The sequence below is a fragment of the Passer domesticus genome, chromosome 4 (genome assembly GCF_036417665.1).
Source record: "Passer domesticus isolate bPasDom1 chromosome 4, bPasDom1.hap1, whole genome shotgun sequence".
In the NCBI taxonomy this organism is placed as follows: Eukaryota; Metazoa; Chordata; class Aves; order Passeriformes; family Passeridae; genus Passer; species Passer domesticus.
Genome location: NC_087477.1, coordinates 48982259 through 49001508, shown reverse-complemented (window position 1 = coordinate 49001508; position 19250 = coordinate 48982259). Strand labels below are relative to the sequence as shown.

Below are 19250 nucleotides of genomic sequence, written 5' to 3'. Positions count from 1 at the left end.
ATGTGTATATTTTCTGTGGTTTACAGTGCATTTAGTGATAATATCAGAACAACAGCCTCTTCCAGAAGTATGGTATACAAAATGAACAAGTTGAAATATTTTTGCTTCATTTTTTATTTCTCTCCATGAATGAGGCATGAATTTGAAGATGCTAGTTTGTACAGAAATGAAAATATTAGAGACCATTTCCTTGGAATCTACTCAACAGTCCTTCTTTAACATGTTTATGTCTAAAGACATCTGGATTTCTTTTGTTTTTCATTTTGTCATTTATTTACATTTAAATAAATAATAGAATTTTTGGTTCTAGACAACATTTTAAAATAAGCAGCTGAGGCTGTTTGAGCTTCTGCATTGTTAAAATGTTTTCAAGAACTCAGCAAGTTTTCTACTTGCTCTCTTTCATATTTGCATATGGGGAATTATACATGTAAAATGCTCTCACAAAATATCCATTGGGAAGAGTGGAGGTGTTTATGGAGAGAGTCTTCTTTAAAAATAAAAAAAAAATTGCAAAAATCTGCTGGATTAAATCTGAAATTCTGAAAAGAAGAAATAAACTCCTGTGGGGTAATAATACAGGTGATGCACAGGAACAAATATCTACTCATTAAACTACGCTGTCATAAAAGTTTATTAATAAAGAGCTCTTATTGAGTCTGGACTGTTGATGCAAGGTGTAGTTTGAACTCTTCATTATAGTAAATTGTATGCAAATAAACAACAGGCCTGAAGTGGGAATGAACACATGTAGTACTTTAAATCTGGCTTCTTGTAACCTGAAGGGGAACTCTGCACTCTATCAATACTCTCCCAGCACAACTGCATCAAGAAAAATTTCAGCATTTGAGAAAATATGTGTCAGCTGCAATGAATAATTAAAAAAGAGTATGTAAATGCATTTATGCAGAATGTGTGCAGAGTAAAGAGACCGTAGCAATAACTCAGAGGAATTATTTTCTGGTTAAAATGAACAAGATGAAGCAAAAGGCCTGAAAGGCAAAGGTCAGTTATGAATTGGAAGCTGAGAAAAGTGCTAAAACTAAATAAGTTTTTATTAGTATTGAAATTGAATATGGACAAATGAAAGTGAATGAGACGTTTGAGAGACAGGACAATTCAGGAAGAAATCTTAATGCTTCTCTGTGGCCAAAAAATCCAACACAGCACCTTGTTCTGGCATTTCTGGTTTGAATAATGCACCCAAACCAGGACTGCAGTGCACTGCAGAGGCCAGCTGCTTCCCAGTATTCCCATAAGAGACAGCCAAGGCTAACCCTGGGTTATTCTGGGTGCTGTCCAGTACTGCCAGGGTTTCATAACGAAGCATGGCTTTGAGGCTTTGAGCAGGATGGATGTGCATGATCTCTGTAGGTATGGTTTTGATCTCTGGCAAAAACTGTTTAGCAGAATTTCTGAAGCTGTGAAGAGGTTTGGAAAGAACCTCTTAGTTCATGTAGCTGAAAGTAAACATTTTTTGTGTGTGTGTCACAGGATAATAAATCTAAATGTGATGGAAACACAGCAAGGTGCACATCTTTTTGCAGCTCTCTGTGAACTCACATAACAGAGTTCATATAAAATAAATATATTATGAGATTGAAAGAAAGTGCAAAAGTAAGTACTGAGTGGTTTGGAGTAAAGATAAAATTACATGGCAACATGAGTTTTCTGGAGTTAAGTTTTATTTGGGCACTTAATTTGTTGCTATGTTTCTGTATTATTTTTCATGTTGTAAGCAGCAGTGTCCTCATAAAATGAAATGAATTAGGTTTAATTTGTTTCCTTTTCATTCCATTTCTGTTTGTAGAAACTGTACCTTCTAGATAAGATTTCACTGTCTCTGTCCCAAGGGTCATTGAAGCCATCATACAATATTTCTTCAGGGGTACTAAATTATTTATAACAAAACTAAAACAAGAAGAGTGTTTGAAATTTAATGAATGTGCTTTTCATGGAACAAGTACCCATAAATTAGGAAAGACGGAGGGGAAAAACCCTCCAAACCAACCAGTAACAGAAATCTTGATCTTATTAAAATAGATAGGATTTGAGTAATGTTTTCAGTGGAAAAAGGATTTCATCCAGCTGTGACCACCAGGGAAGTTGTGCTCCGCAAAAACAATTTTGAAATACCTGCTTCCTGATGTTGGTCTGTTTTGATTTACAAAATCATTCCACAAGGTTGATGATTTGCCTGCTTTGATAATTTATAACTCAGAAAAGCCATTAAAGGCACTGAAAATCTTACAAAATCTGGAAAGAGAATTTTGCCAGCCACAGTGATGATATAAAAAACCCCAAAACACTAAAAAGGTTAAAGATTACTTTGTTCAAATAATTATTCATTTCAACTATTCTTTGCAAATGTGAGCTGAATTTAAATTAGTGATCTTTCATCTTCATGATTTGGTAGATGAATTTCACTACCACTTCTAGTTTGTTTTGAGTTTATGTGTTTGGCTTCTTAGAGTGAAAATCGAACTGATCAGAGAAAGCAATTCTCACTATAAACACAATAGATAAGCTGCTAAAGGACAAACCGTGATACCTCTTTAAGATGCTATACTGCTATTTCAGAAATCTTCAGCTTGTCACATAGCAGAATGCTACTTCAAAGGAGAAAGATCCCTTTGAATCTCAGGAGATTGGGTTCTGAATTTAATTCCTGGAGTGAACAGGCTCCTTAAATATTCCTTGTAAGAGCAAAGAGGGAAGGTTGTAATAAGAGAGAAAGTTATCTAAAAAAAGACTTTATTATTCCCTATACTTTTTTAAATTCATAATTCCCTTCAATTATAAAAAAGAAGCTATCACCTGCTGTTGCTAGAAAATAATAATTAGTTGTACAAGGTTAAACTTTTTTTACTGCCCTTACAGCAGGAAGTATATTACTGCCCAGATCACATTTCTGTGGTTTGCTTCACTGATATCAGTGATAGCATCTTCCAGGCATAACCCATAATTACCACATGGTTTAACTTGAGGTTTTGTATTTTAGTTATTCTTACATAAACAAAGGAAACTTCTGTATTTTTTCTGTCTTCTTGGTGTTCTTGGTGTTATGACATGAAATTAGGCATGTCATTGGCCATTGGCTCTTCAGCTGAAAGCAACTGACAGAAGAAAACTAAAGTTTTCTTTTCTAAAATATGTTTTTAAAATTAAATAATAATTTAAGCAATTTTTCTGAGATACTCAACCAATCAGATTAACGTTTTTAATGAGAATCTGTTCCATAACAAGCAGACAATTCTCTCTGAGAAGGCAGCTCTTGTGACTCACAACAGCTATCATATGACTGTTTTCTACTACCATTTTATGCCCAAGGCTGATTTTTAGAAGCTAATAAGCTCTGTTTCCCCCCTCTTTGCTATACTAGTGCTTTGTATTATCTCAGTCGAAATTTTTGAGTAGGCTTCTTTATCATCTACAGATCAGAAAATAGATATATATTAAAAAGAATTTGTAATGCTTATGGTAAGGCCTATCTTTTTTCTCCATTTGGTGCTAATCACAAAATAGGAAGATTCTCAAACTGATATGAAGCCTGGTCATAAAAACAGTTATTACATTTCAGTGATGTAACTAATATAAAAAATTTAGTACTTCATTAAATTATATGGATGTGCTACACTGAGACATGTGCTAAATTCATGAAGTATTGTTTATTCCACAAATTCCAGAAAGATCACAAGGAAAACTTGAGACTTACTTGTTTTTGACAAGCTAAAAATATACTCTAGAAGCCTGGTTTACTTTTAAAACACTTCTAGAATAAATGACAATTTAAAGTCTATACAAAGACTGTCTTCTTTCTTATTTAGTATTCCTGCCTTAGAAAAAAAATGAGTGCAACTTTTTAGCTTGATAATAAATTAAGAATGGACATAGAAATTTAGTTGGGAATTCATGTCCCTGAATCTACATTTCTATGTAATTTTCCAAGTAATTATTTGTAAGTGTGTGACTGGGGTGCAGACAGATATTTCTTCATTAATGTTAACACTGCAATATGGAAAGGAAAAAAAAAGAAAACAGTAAAAGAACAATAACAACAATAACAACAGAAAAAGAAGCAGTACTTGCTTATTTTAACTATTTGCTCTGCAATAAATGGGATAGAATTTCCAACATACAAAGCAACTGACTCATGGAAATGTCTACAGCTATATTCAAGGGTGCATATTTATTTTGGACTTTGCTATCATTGTCTCTATTTACCAGCTGGGTTTCTAGTAAGTGGGTTATTGGGAAAGTTTGGTAAGGAAAACAGCTGTTACCTGCATTAATGCATTTTTAGAAACCATTACGTGTAAATTAGGCACATCAGTTTTTCTTTTAAACTAGTTGGATGTTGAAGAAAATGTTAAAACAGTTTGCAACCCTCAAACTGGTAAGCGTGGAGGTAAAGTATGAGTATTGAAGCATGGAGGACTAACTCAAGAAAAGGATAGAAAGCTGATATCAAGAGTATTAAACCGCTTTTCAAACTAGTACTACAAGTCTCATTTACCTAGAGACAATCAGAAAAATTAATCTGAAATAAATTTTAAACTAGATTAATTAAACTGCATTAAATCCCTATGTTAATACACTTTCTCAGAATTAAAATTACTTTTATTTAATAATATTTGGAAGTGAGTTAAAGTAAATCAAATTAAGGTCTCTTTAATATCGCTTGAGAACATCCATCCTTATAACTTCAAAGCAATAAAGGTACCTTATTTAAAATTCAGCCTTTTGTTGTTTTGGATTGCTTTTCCTGATCAGATCAATGAGGATAAGCCACCCTGCTACAATTTGTAGTACCATTTACAACCATTTAGATTCTGACTTAATTGATTTCCATAACTAAAATCTGTACATATATTAGGCTTTTTCCTCTATTACCTGAATTGAGAGATCCTGCATTAAAAAAAACCAAAACAAACCAAAACAAACTGAAAAACAAAATATCATCCCTTTTCCCCTTATTTACTCTTTAAGGTTTAATTTTTAGCAGATTTTTGATCAACTTATTTAGCTTTCAAAAATATTTCTTATTTCTTACTCTCAGAGCCAATATTTTTCTGAGATAAGCAGCTAAAAAAATGTTAGTGTGATGCTAGTGTGATGAATTTTTTTTGTTTCCTGTAATGTGTTTAGATTCATCAGCATTCCTGAAGCCACCAAACACTGGCTATTTGGATTCTATATTTAGAAACTAATTTCCCCATTTTACCATGTAACCTCTTCATATCCTTTCCACAGCATAAAATGAAAAGATGGTTTGTTATTAATAAATGTGTTTCCCAGTGGTGTCAGGCTAGCAAAGGAGCAGCAAGGTAGCATGTTTACATATTTATTGGACATTTGCTTACTTGTTTTCTGAAAGATGAATTTGCTTGTACAACCCAAATATGTATGAATGCAATAACAGAATGACAAAAATATAGTCTCACTGGTTCAATGCCAAGTGGATTTGTCAGTGAGATTTTGTGGCAGTCATAGATAAAAGCTCATTTTTATTAAGAGCCCAATTTTGAAAACAAGAGAAGCAAAGCCTACAGTATTTAATTTTTTATTTCATCATTGATAGTGAAAGATACAACCATAGGGTCTCTTGTCCTAACTCTGGAGTAGTGGTGATGAGAGAGAGGGACAGATGTGTTTCACAGAGCCTACAGCTGTCTGGACTTGAGGTGCGCTGCTTTGCATCCATCATGAGCACAAGAGTGAGAGAAACATGGAGGCTAGCTTGCACTTCTGGAAGCATAATTCTTGCTCTTCAGAAACATCTTATTAGTGCTCTGGCATAATTTTGACCTGATCATTAATGGATTATCCTTCCAAACCATAAATTAAATAAGGATAGAAGCAGACAAAGCCAATCATAGATACATTTGTTACTTCTCTATCGTTCCTTTTTTCCAATGGTGAATCAGTTCAGTTCTGACTTACCACTAGTTTTGTTTTTCTTCTTTTACTGCAGTTCATTATGCTGACATACATCTTTATGTTGGCCTGGCTTGGAGTTACAGCTTTCACTTCTCTGCCTGTTTACATGTACTTCAATCTGTGGACCATTTGCCGAAATGCCACCGTAGTGGATGGAGCTAATCTCTGCTTGGATCTTCGCCAGTATGGTATGTAAATCAAAAGCACTAAATAAAAAGTAACATTTCACAAAAGAAAGCATTCCATTGCTTTACTTCCATGTATCTAAAATGAACTGTCCAGTGTTTCTGAAGCACTTGTTAAGTGTCTCTCCCTGCCTGTTTATCCACCAGTCTAGGCAGTGTATAAAAGATAATGCAAACTGCATTGCCTGTCCTAACAAAAATTGAGTCAACCTTGTCCATCTTCCCAGAGTAATGAAAATCTGGCATGGGATTTTGCCTTAGTCTTCTCAGAAATTGCTGGAACTTGTCTAAAATCCTTAATTAGTCATCAATCTGGAAAATTACTTTTAATCTTGGGGTAGGACACTGACTTGGAGATGTGATATCCTAGGGTATCAGCTGTCTCTGCAGAGGTGAATTGGGACACAGCATTCATTGCTTTCAAAAACCTTGATGGGGTCCAGCAATACTGATAGTAACACTAAGAAAGTGGTGGAAAGAGAGATAGAGAGGGAATGGGGCTAAAGCCGGAATGCTGGAGGTTAGAATAATGTGGGGATAGGCACCTATGTGTGTTTTGAGAGGATGTGAAATTTGGGTAGAAAGGAATTTGTCCTCTTAAACTGTCTGAGAATTCTTATGTTGGTGATGGTTATTCAATTCCTTCCTTCTACAAGACTGGTTTGATTCTACATGTTATGGTCTTAGTGATTTCTCAACCCACAGAGCTTTGGGCAATCATAATCTCAACTGACAGATTCTTATATTTCTTTTGTTTCTTTGGACTAAAATAAAATCACAGTTTATTTTTCAATTGTTATGTAAAGATATTGAAAATGGTGCATTTCTTGGCAAGGAAATGGTTTCAATAATTGTAAACATTTCAATTAACCTGAAATAAAATATTTGACATTTTCTTTTCATGAGAGGGAAGAAAAGTTGGGTTTCTTATTGTTTGGTTTTTTCCCTACACAGCATGACAGGTGAGTGTAAAAAGCAGTTATCTGTAGAGGTCCCATCAAGTGTATTATTTTTCTTTCTATGACCTTTTATTCTCTTAATATTCATGAATTTTTTTACTAATTCTATTTAGAATGTTCATAGAACACTAACATATACAGTGTGTATTCTGTGAATGTACCTGTTTCCTGTAGATTCAGTGCAAAAAACACTGGTTGGTGTTAGTAAAAAACCATTTTTCATGGTAACTGAGTTAATTGAAGTTTTTTTTTCAAGCTAGTCTTTGATTTAGTATCTGCACACTAGCTAAAGGAAGCAGGATGGAAGATTCTACTTATTATTGCTGAAAAGAGAAACAATAAAGTATAAGTTTGTGTAATGCTTTTTTTATAACTTGTGGAAGAGCTTTATACCAGATCAATATGTTTTAAACCAATATACAGTACAGTTTTCCACATGAAGATAGAGAAGGTTTGTGAACATTTTAAGTGTATAAACTGACTTCAAATAATTTCTGGTTTTTTAATTGTTGTGCTGATCAAAATAGGGAATAAAGATATTTTCAAAAATGGCAGAAAAATTGTTACCTACATGTTTCTTACTAGGGCTTTTAATAAATAGATAATGTGTTTTGTGCTGGCTGAAATAGAATAGAGTCCTAGAATGGTTTTACTTGAAAGGCACCTTAAAGACAAGTTCCAACCCCTTGTCATGGGGCAGGGAGACATTCTTCTAGATCAGATTGCTCAGGACCCCATCCAACCTGTTCTTCAACACTTTCAGGGGTGGAATGTCCACCTTTTCTCAGGGAAGCATGTTCCAGTGCCTCAACACCCTCACAACAAGGAATATCTTCCTTATATCTAACCCAAACTTATCCTCTTTCAGTTCAAGCCATTACCCCTTGTTCTGCTGCAGCATGCCCTTGTATAAAGTCCTTCTCCAGCTCTCTTGAGGGACACTTTTAGTTAGTGGAAGGCTGCTATAAGGTCTCCCCAAAACCTTCTCTTCTCCAGGCTGTGCAATTCCAACTGCCTCAGCTTGTCTTCACAGGAGAGTTGCTCCAGACTCCTGGTTGTCAACAAACCCCAGATATCATTGTTAAATAGCTTTTCTCATATAAAGGAAGTTGATCTGTACCAGGAATTCCAAATAATGTGAGTATTTATTCTTCTCCAGGTATTGTAACTATTGGAGAGGAAAAGAAGGTTTGCACCTCATCAGAAAGTTTCATCAAGATGTGTGACTCTAATGAGGTAAATAAATATCATAACATTTTTGGCAAATCGGTAATATCAGCTAATTCCTACTATGTTGTAGTAGGAAGTAGCTGATATATGTTTTCTTACTGTTGACGGTCTAATTCTAGCCATGGTGATGAATTAAATCACAGTGAAAAATACAGTCAAGCAAGTAGTTTTCCTAGTCTTTTACCAAATTTAGTCAGTATAATTTCTCCAACCATTTGTTTCCTAAATATGCTTGTGGTTTGTTTGTTTTGTTTTTTTTTTTTTTTTTTTTTAATAATTCCAGTATCTTGTTCTTTGTTACTGGGATGTTTTTATAAGCTAATGCCTCTGCTGCACAATGAATAGGTCCATATAATGAATCACTGATTGAAGGCCCTATGACTACTGTTGTGACAGGAGAGTAAAGATTTCAAATAGATTTGGCCAAACCTTTCTGAGCATTAGGATAGTAGCTCTTAGTACATTTTTCTTTGTAGTTTTTCCCTTGGGCAAATGCCACCTGTTTCAGTGCAGCTGAGGGTTCTGGTTTTGTTTTCAAATGATAAAGGATGAAGACTGGACAAACAAAATTACATCTGCCTAAAACAAAGAGAGGCTAAAATGTTGATCCCTCTGAAGCCAGAAGGATCAACATTTGCTAAGTGCTTTACTGGGTCTTAATGTTGTTGAATCAATCTTAGAGGGAAGGTACACAATCCTCCCTTATACCAAAACCATCTAAGAAAATGCAGGTCTTGAGGTGCAGTTGACTCTCTGTGGCTGCTGCAGAAACCAGGTCACTGACATTAAAAGCAAATGTAATCATTTGGTTTAGGGTGAGGTGAGGATGGTGGTTAATTTGAATTATGTAAGTAACCTGGTTTATATTATATCATTATGAACAAATTTGAGAGGAAAGTGGATCAATACATGAGGATGGAAAGCTACAGTTAGTGAAGGGGAAATGGGGTTTCTTAGGCTGTCTCTGCCACTGGAGAAGCCATCACAAGCATAACTCTTGCAAGCTAGTATTGTAGTATAATAGCCTAAAAAACCCCAAACAAAATGCTCAAAATGTGCTGGAGTGTTTATTTTAATTTTCTTAATATTTTATTATGTAAATGCTGTATATTTAAAGAGAGTTATTCTTTTTCCCTGACATGAACATTGTAACAAAACAAGCACAAGCACAATGACATGTATTGATATCAATCTCTTGGAAAAAAATATTCCTATTCATTACTTATGTGGAAGGGTGGCACCAGGAAGGTAATTATTTGTTCTATGTTAGTCTGAATTTTTGTTCATCTTCTGTTTGCTGTACAACCATGAAAGTCCTTTTTTTTGCCTCCCTTTGCAGCTAAACATGACATTCCACTTGTTCATTGTGGCACTTGCTGGAGCTGGAGCAGCAGTCATTGCTATGGTAAGATACCCAACACTCTACACCTCATCTGAATTGCTGATACCTTCTGGATCTGATTTAGAATCAGCTGTTCAATTTCCATACTGTCACTCAAAGTTATTATTAAAATATAGTTCTGTAATTCAATATTCTCCCTTTTTTTTCTTTTTCTTTTTTTTAATATATCCATGGATTCCCTTTTAAGTAGAATACCATGATTACTTTTTTGAATTGAAAAAAACACCATTAAGTGCATGCTAAGAATTTTTTACTGTTCTCTTGCTGTATTCAGACAAGTGTCTGAATTCACATGTCTATGTTGTAACCATAGTATTATACTTTTATGATCTCTGCCTTTCTGGGTATTCATAGGCTTGCCACACTGCTATTTTAGGAGCAGAATCATTTTGTCAGTTCTGTGAATATATATGAATGTGTTGATTTTTCTGTCAGGACTAATTTTTCTGCTCCTTTATAATGAAGATTACTTTAAATTTTGACATTTTGTCAATGAGAAGGTTCCACTGAGAAAAAAGTATGTGAGCTAGTGCCCCGCTCTCCTGTCTTTTGTCTGCTGTATTTGCTTAAGCATAAAGATATTTTTAGACTCACAATTCTCTACTGGTGTAGGTTTGCATTATGCATGCTGAAATGGGAAATGAAAAGTGACTGTTACTTGGCTCTGATGCATTCATAAGTGTTAGTGGTGGTGATTCCTATATACTGCTTATACTAGTAATTTTTATGGATCAGAGGGTCATGATTTTTTTTTTATCCTTATAGTTGTGTTTATAAAAAATTACATTCAGAAAACATTCTATGAAGTTAGTACTCCTCTTACATCAATGATTTTTTTATCAGCCATTTTTTTCATTGTTATGTAACCTCCTGCAAATAGCAAAGATAGCTAAATGAAAAATATATATTTTCAATATAGTTTTTTCTTTCAAGGCCACAAATAATAAATGTAATAGTATAATACAATTCATAATAATAATTTAATTGTTTTTTCGAACAGAAATTTTTCTGCTTATAGTTCCAAAAATGGTGACCCTATAGCAATTATGATAATATATCATTAGTGTTATGAAACTAAATCTAAGAGATCATTAGTTTTCCACTGTATGATTATTTTGAAGTATATTAAGTAGATGTCATAAAATGCTATTTTGTTCAGATGAGAATTCTGCATTTCAAATAAGAGTTTTAAATCCAAATAGCCACCAAAAGATATTTAATGAAAAACGACATATCTTCAGTGAAAGTAAATTAAGTAAGTATATTGTGCCACATAGTTTAAATACATAATACTTCCAATGAAGTTTTTAAAAAGACCCTTCAAAGCTCAATATATAAAAGATATAAAATGCATTACACTAGGCACAAATACCCTTTGAATTCACTTTGATGGTGCACATTTATTCACATATTTTTGAAGGATTACCCATTTCCAAGCATGCTCTCTGTTGAATTCTATAATGCAGAGAGCAGACATGATAACACTGTTCCAACAAAAATATACATTAATGTTCTAAGTGCTAGTAAATTGCATATGGTCCCAGTGCTGGTAGATGTATGTTTCATTAAATGTTTGCAACAGTTTTTTAAGTTTCTAACTATGCCCTCTGTTTTTAACCTACCACTCTAATCTGTTAGGTACCCAAAGACTAGCACATTCCACTCTTTGATAGTGTAATTTCTAAAAGCAGCATACCAGACCCCATCTGTAGGCTAAGACATGTGCTTCACACTTGACATAGTACCCCAAACACAAGGGAAATGAAGGAAAATTCAGAATTTTGTGGTTGGACACGCAGACATTAAAAGGTTCTCCTTTCAGAAAAGCTTACTTTCCCAAGGTAAAAGTAATTTAAGGGAGGAAAAGTTAATTTGGGGTCTTAATTATCTCATCCAGGAAGAAGATATCTTTATTCTCCAGATCTTACATTCAAATTGGTAGACAGAGGTAATGCATCAGCAGTGAGAAACAGTGTGCAGAAATCATTTCAGTCATTGGAAGACCAGTGCCCTTCACTACATGTCCTGCTTCAAGAATAATCACAATTATGAAATTATGACATTTGTCTTTGTGCATATCCATAACATGTTTCTGAAATTCAACAGGAAAATTAGATTAAAATACCAGTCTTTTACAAAAGAAAAAGCTTATTAATATAATGAACTCTTAAAACATTTCTTGCAAACAATTACTTTAAGCCAGAATAGTCCATCTGAGTAAAGTTGTAAGTATGTTGTATTTATGGGCAGCCAGTAACAGTAGTACAACATCAGTGCTAAATTACAGAATTGGTAAAATCTGCTTTCCGAAATGGCATTTTAAGTTATGACATGAATATCCTCCACTATATCCCCACTTTTGAATTTGTAAACATTTGCAAGTGCCAAACTATTTAATTGCTGAAGATTTCTTAAACTTTCTAATGTCAATATGATTCTACAAAATTCATAAAAGAATCAGCTTATTCACAAATGCTAAGTCCATCTGCCCCCAGGATACTTTTCATAAAACTGTATATTAAAAAGACATTTTTAAAAAGTAGTCATTTATTTCAAAACCAGTAAAAAACACTTGTTAAAACTTGCAAAACCATTTGTGATCACAAATCACAATTTCCCCATATCTCTTGGTTTCAGATTTGCTTATGAATGTTAGAATTTTTTCCCAAATCACTAGATACCTCTTTAGTCTGCAAAGGAGAATGTTGGGTTTGGGTTTCAAATGGAGAATTGTCCTACATATTAGGACTAATATATCTAAAACCTCATATATTTTACAGTATATGTTAGGGAAAGTTTCATTTTGCAACAAAGAACACTGTCAAAGAGTTTATTTTGAAAATTTATCATTCTTATGTCAATGCAAGATGGGGGAAAAAGAACCAAAAGCAAAACCTGATAGAATTATTTATGTTGTAAATGCTTTTTGAGAGTCTTTATCATGGAAAAAAAGTAGCTAGGCTTTTGAATCATATTTAATTTGTACCATATATTATTCTGAGCAGTACTGTTCTTTCTTAGGTCTGAATGGATAACAAATGCATGTGGAATAGATCATTACAATAATACATATTAATTTTACTGTTGTCAGTGTTGTGTTAGATAGAAACAGAAGACATTAAGTTTTTAAATGTAAGTTCTAGCATTCAAGAGTTGATTGTAAAGCCAGTATACATTTTACCTGAGATGTTTCCCCAAAAATACTGTAGAAAAACTTAATTATGAGATGCAAAATTTCCTTTCTCAAAAGTTATCATGTGAGCTGATAAATCTTTTGCCTTAACTTCCATAGAAATTAATTATGAGATGCAAAATTTCCTTTCTCAAAAGTTACCATGTGAGCTGGTAACCCTTTTGCCTTAACTTCCACAGAAATTATGTCCTGTAAGGTGGAGATGCAGTCAGGTCTCCTGAAATAGGAACAAAGGAAGTGTAAAGTGCTCTGTTCTTGTTCCCAGTATGAACATGGTCTTCTGCTGGATGTGAGACGCATGTAAAAGGAGGAATTGAAGTTATTTAAACTTGGGCCCTGGGGAACTAGGGACATGTCCTGCATGGAAAAACAAAACAAAACAAAACTAAATAGTAAACTCCACAATTTCTAAACACTGAAGCATACTTTCACCTTATTAAGAAATCTAAGCAGGAATAGGTATGGAAAGACCCTGCACTGCCTTGCATATGTCTGTAATTAAAACCTCCTGAGGCAGACTGTGGAAGCTGCCTGGCTTCAATTTAAATGAGCCTTGACGAGGGCCCCACTGGCTTCAGGCTATTCAGGTCATGGAATTATGAAATGCAATTAGACAGCCACTTAGAAATGACCTCCTTAGTGTGGCAATGTTATCTAGGAACTTGGTGTTAAAATAAAAAACAAAGGTGGTGGTACTGTTCAATGTAGATGTCATTAGAAACATGGATATATATTTGGGATTATATTAGATAAAGTAGGGGTTTCCTGGCAAGTCTTCCTACTTACATTGAATATGAACTCCAAGAGTTTTCAACAGTTATTACAGTAGATTGATTCACTAACTTCATAAGGAAGGGATGGGCATAGAATGGGTGTAGTGAAGGTCAGACTGTTACCAATACACTTTCAAAGTAATCTATTTTTTAATGAAGAAAAATGCTGAGTGAAATTGCAAGACATTAAGTTTAAATTTTTCTTTTACTGGGTCATTACCAAATATTTTGTGAGGGTAAGAAAAAGTGCCTACATCACTCCATTTTCATCACATATTCTTCAGTTGCAAGGATTTGTGGCAAATATGTTTTAAAAGGTCATGAAGATGTGAGTACACTGCTCAGATAGTCCCCACTTTCAGGATTCTCACGTCTGCAATCTGTTTGAGGTTCAGACTGTGTTTTTAACTAAAATTTCAGACTCAATGAACCAGTATTCTTATTTTCATTGGGTGCAAATTGCAATTGAGATGAAAAAATTGTTAGGATTACCAGCCTCTTTATGGGGTTCAAGGAATAGGGGCTCTCATTTGATCTAGAAATGCCTGATCCAGAAACTGCCCAAGGTGAAAGTTTTTGGAAGAGCTGAGTTAGGATAGAAGGTGTTTCTTTTTCCTGTGTACTAAATTATGACTAGAGACTGTTCCAGACAGACACACAACATGCTGCCATCTCCAATATCTATATTTACAGATTGCTTTGCCAGTGTTTTTCTCTAGATATCATGAAAATCCTAAAGATATGTAGAAGTACTACTCTCTAGATTTTTTTCCTAGAGGACAGATTCTCTGAACAACTTCTTTCTATTTTATGACCCCTCAAGTCAGATAGTTTTCCTCAAACAAGGGTTAATTGAAAACTTGACATAAAACATAAGGATAAAAAAAGTAGCAAAAATATCTGGGGGTTTTTAAGGGCTTCAGAATGCTTACCTTGATCTTATTTATCCAGATAAAGAAATGTACTTCTGCCTGTACTAACCAGCAACAATTGCAAACAAACATTTGTGAAAAAATGTCCAAATATTCCAAAACCAAAAAAAACCTAAACATATTAGAATGGATCTGTTAATTTAGTATGAATCTAAGATACTAATGTCTACAACAGTACAACATGAACAAGAGAATTTGCATAATCTCAAGGGTTTTTTAATTATTTATTGTATTATTATTCCATTTTCTATTAACTGAATCCCAGTAAAATTTCTTGATTTCTTAGAGAGGGATGAGATATTTTAAATCTCACAAAATTGTCCATTGCTTCTGAGGAAGTGGATTAACATAAAGAGAAGCTCTCATCAGAAAGTGTCTGAAAGCCTGCTAGGGAAGGAATAGATGTCCAGAAAGTCCCAGCATAAACTGGTTGAATATCCTTGTGGAACATTTTTATTTTCTGACTGAATATAGAAGAAACAGAACATCCAATTTTTTTTCAACTATATTTTGTCACATTTTGCCTAACTGAACTTATTGACAGTTATTGACAAATTTCCTCCAGATTGGCAAGTTAAATATAAAGCTAGAATTGTAGTTGAAAGAAGTCATGGCTAAATGGAAAGAAAATGCTAACTTTAACAAAAATTAAGAAGCAAAATTTTCCTTAATTGTATTAGATATGCAGTCATAAGATGTGTCTATGGCATATTTCAGTCTTACGAGCTACTTTAACAAAAACTTCTTCAGTGGTGAAAATTGTGCAATAAATACATAACAGAAGGTATTTTTACATGCACCCTTGCAAACTAGCTGAAAAATAATGCAGGGAATTTTTGGAATTGGATTTTTCAGGTTTTAGGGGTTTTTTTCCTTATATCTGTTGCTATCAACTACTAGTTATAGTGACAGTAACGGCTGTGAGATGAGTAATCTGAAGGTTAATGAAGCCTGAATTTGCCATCATGTTTCTACACTACTTCTTCACACAAGAATGCCTAGCTCCTGCTGATGAGAACCTACAGCCTCCCATTTTACGCGTTCTCTATTCTGACTACCTCTATTGTTTCTTAACGCTGTGTTACCTCTCTTACAGGTTCATTATCTCATGGTCTTGTCTGCCAACTGGGCCTATGTGAAAGATGCTTGCAGAATGCAAAAATATGAGGATATTAAATCAAAGGAGGAACAAGAGCTGCATGATATTCATTCTACTCGCTCTAAAGAGCGGCTCAATGCTTATACATAAAAGAAACCTTGTCTTACTTCCTAACATGTGAATGCTTTGTTGTTTAACTGAAGGCCATCCTACCATTTTAAAAACAATTGAAAGTGCTTCTCACAAAAGATAGTTTGGGTGACTTACATATCACCTACATACAATTCTTGGTTGTCTAGCACTTGGTTTCTTAATTAGTTCTTACTTTGTGTGATCATTCTATACCACAAAGCTCCCAAATAGCCTTTCCTGAATCCCTTTAGGCTAATTAGTTCTGATAGGTCAAGGATACTAAACTATTGTCAAATACAACTATGTGTTTGATTTTTTTAATCACTTTGTATGTGTTATGCATAACACCTTTTGCATTGTTTCTTATATGTTTTTGGAAAAAAGTAGCTTTTTATACTTTTTAGTTTTGAGTTCAGTAACTACTTTAACTACAGGTATACTTCAAAGGGACCATTGTACATGATGTACAATATATAAAGAAAACATTCTGATGACTTTCCTTTATATATGGAAAATCTGCCAGAGGGACCCTGATCAACTTGAATGAAGGTCCTAAGAACGTTTTAAACAATCAAAGGTGCAATTTCTAAATTTGTAATAGTGGGTAAAAAATAAAAAAAAAAAGCGAAAAATGAAAAAAAAATAAAAAAAAGAAAAAAGTGCTTCTTATCTTTGTTAACATTGTATTATTGATGTTTTTAAAGAATATTCTCTTGTTTCAAGTTCCATGGGTGATAATTCCTGTTTGTATTGTGAGCATGCAGTCCGTGGTGCTAACAATGCATGGCCACTTGCCTTTTGAAGGAATTCAATACCACGGCTACCTGTTAACGAGTTATGGTATATAGACAACTGTTAATTAAGTGATATAGTTATTCATAGTTTTCTACAGAATAATCTCTCTTTAATTCAATGATGGTTATGCTAAATTGGAGCTGTCCATGTGATGATGTAAGAAATTACTGCTTAGCTACATTTATGAAAGTAATATATCAAAAATGCAGTGACAATAGAAGTCAGATGTCTTTTTACCTGCTTTAAAAATTTAAATGGATTGCACCTGTCTGAACTGTAAAAGATATATTAAAGGAGACTTCCATAAATGTTATAGCTTGGCTTCTAGCTTTCCTACACATAATGGTTTACCTGTATTACGTTGAAGTAAGGTGAAAGACCACTACAGAGCTTATTATTTCAAAGTGTAGTAATATATTTGAACCTTTATTTTGATATGAAAATGTTATCAGAATGATAGGTCATCTTAATTTGAAAGAATTACCTGTATCAAAAACAGAACAAAAAACCCTATTTAAGAAAAGTTGGTATTATTGGACCAAATTTGGTGGATTTTCTTTTTTATTTTGCCTATTTCTAATGCTACAAGAATGCTGTAAAGTGTCTTTTAAAGTGATGTAGCCTGACAAGACATTTTTGTCAGTGTTAAAAATCTTAGGTAGTTTTTGTGCACTTATTGGACCATTGTGAATTCTCTCTCAGTGTAAGTGCATTTCTAATAAAACTTCTTGAGTAAAACTCTTCTTTGTACTATTACTAGTCATGCATCATCAGTAATTTTTAACAATTCTTGTAGTAAGTAGAAGGTAATACTATAGTTACTTGTGGCATGATAATGCATTAAGTAGTATTAGTTGGTTATTTTTCTTTTCTTTTGCTTGTTTTGGGTTTTTCTTTTTTTTTTCTTTTTTTTTTTTTTTTAGTTGTGTTTTTGATTTGGGGTTTTGGTTTTGGTTTTGATTTTTTTTTACACTTATGCTGTCCTACGGGGTCAACAGTTTTCTGATAATGTGCAGTACCGGTATTACAGTTCTGCAAAAAGTATTAGGAACCTCTTTTTGGATTCTATATTGTAGTGTTTCAGTTTTGTGTCTTAAAATGTTTGTGCTGATTTTTAAAACTATGTCTTTTAAACTCATGTAATGATGTTAATGCTTTTGGCTCTTCTCTGGTATTAGAGTTTGTATTTTCACAAAGAATGCTTTGTAGCAGGCATTACAATTAATCTGTTTTGTACATAAATGTGCCAACAGCTTGATGGTGGCGTTTTTGAAATGTAGAACAAAGTGCTTGCAAAATGTAATAAACACACTTGTGTACTTTGTGTTCTTGTTAATTCTTTGTGTAGTTTTTCTTTGCCTATACTGGACAGGTCACTGTAACCAGAAATGGAAGAAACTTGTTTCTCCTACAGACCTTGCTATTGCACAGATTGCTTTAAATATGTCTGCTAATCAGCATTTAGTGTCAGAAATTATATATCTTAGGACTAAGAGAGTAAAATATTTTCTAAGAGCAGAATTTCATAATTCAGGAAGTGCCAGGTAGGAGGAGCCATAATTGCTATATTTTTAACATATTAATCAAAAGAAAAATTGGGAAAGATTCCTATTACTACAGTATCATTTGGAACAGCTCAGTAGCAACTGATCTGAAAGCAATTTGAATATTGCAGAGGATACTGATTTTTAGATTGTATACAGTAGCTAATACTTTGAAATATCAATAACAATACTACATTACTTATGTGCATGTAAAGTAATTTAAATGCTTAAGAGAGATCTTTAGCTGTGCCAACTAACCTGAAGAAAAGTTACCACTAAGGAAAATTATTTAAAATACAGTTCCACAATGTGTTTTCTTCTCAGTTAACTAGCTCTTATGGAGCTTTTTGTGTGCTCTTGATGAGAGCTTGTGTCATAATGGCAGAAGCAGCACAAGCCAAGGGAGTAGAGGAGCTTCCCACAGCACAGCATATCAGTCATAAGTGATTCACTTCAAAGTCTGAGCATATTTGGTTTATTCCAGCGATTTCTCTGTTTGTTGGCAGCCTAAGCTGATTTTTCCTGAGGTAGGCTGCATGGATCTTGACCTCTATAAACTCTTCTGTGCTCAATCTAAACTTGTGCTTATTGTGCTTTTAAGAAACAAGAAAAACATTATAGGTTGGTGCAGGTTTTTGCAGGAGAAAGGGCTGCAGTTAAATGAAAATTTTCAGTTTAAGAGGATTTCAGCCCTAGATACTCAATTTTGCATGTTCATCACAGCTTACTATTTGTTAATAGTATAAATACTACTAATGTGTTACAAAACAGATTCAAAAAATTGTTTGATGTAGACATCCTTCTCAGTGCCTCTCTCCTCCTCAGATCACCCCCTTTTCCTTTGCACAGCATTATTTTATGCCTCAGCAGGACTGTTTCCCTCAGCAGCAGCGTTTCTGCATTGAGCACAAGCAGATAAAACATTGAATCAACATGACTCAATCAGCACGGGAGATGTGGGGCTCAATGTTCACACCTTGGAAGAGAGAATGGCAATTTTTAACCCAATGCATCATACAGTTAAGTGATGTAGTTAAAAACAGGAGACACTGAAATTATATGCTTA

At 33.9% G+C, this 19250-nt stretch overlaps 1 protein-coding gene across 1 annotated transcript in view; it reads left to right on the top strand.

Moving 5' to 3' along the window:
• GPM6A (glycoprotein M6A) overlaps positions 1-17964 on the top strand; it is a 116167-nt gene extending 98203 nt beyond the window's left edge. The window contains exons 4-7 of the mRNA XM_064417737.1: positions 5975-6128; positions 8244-8320; positions 9654-9719; positions 15711-17964. Coding sequence (XP_064273807.1) covers positions 5975-6128; positions 8244-8320; positions 9654-9719; positions 15711-15863 — 450 coding nt within the window. The 3' untranslated portion in view covers positions 15864-17964. The remainder of the gene's footprint in view (positions 1-5974; positions 6129-8243; positions 8321-9653; positions 9720-15710) is intronic.
• Positions 17965-19250: the final 1286 nt, after the last annotated feature.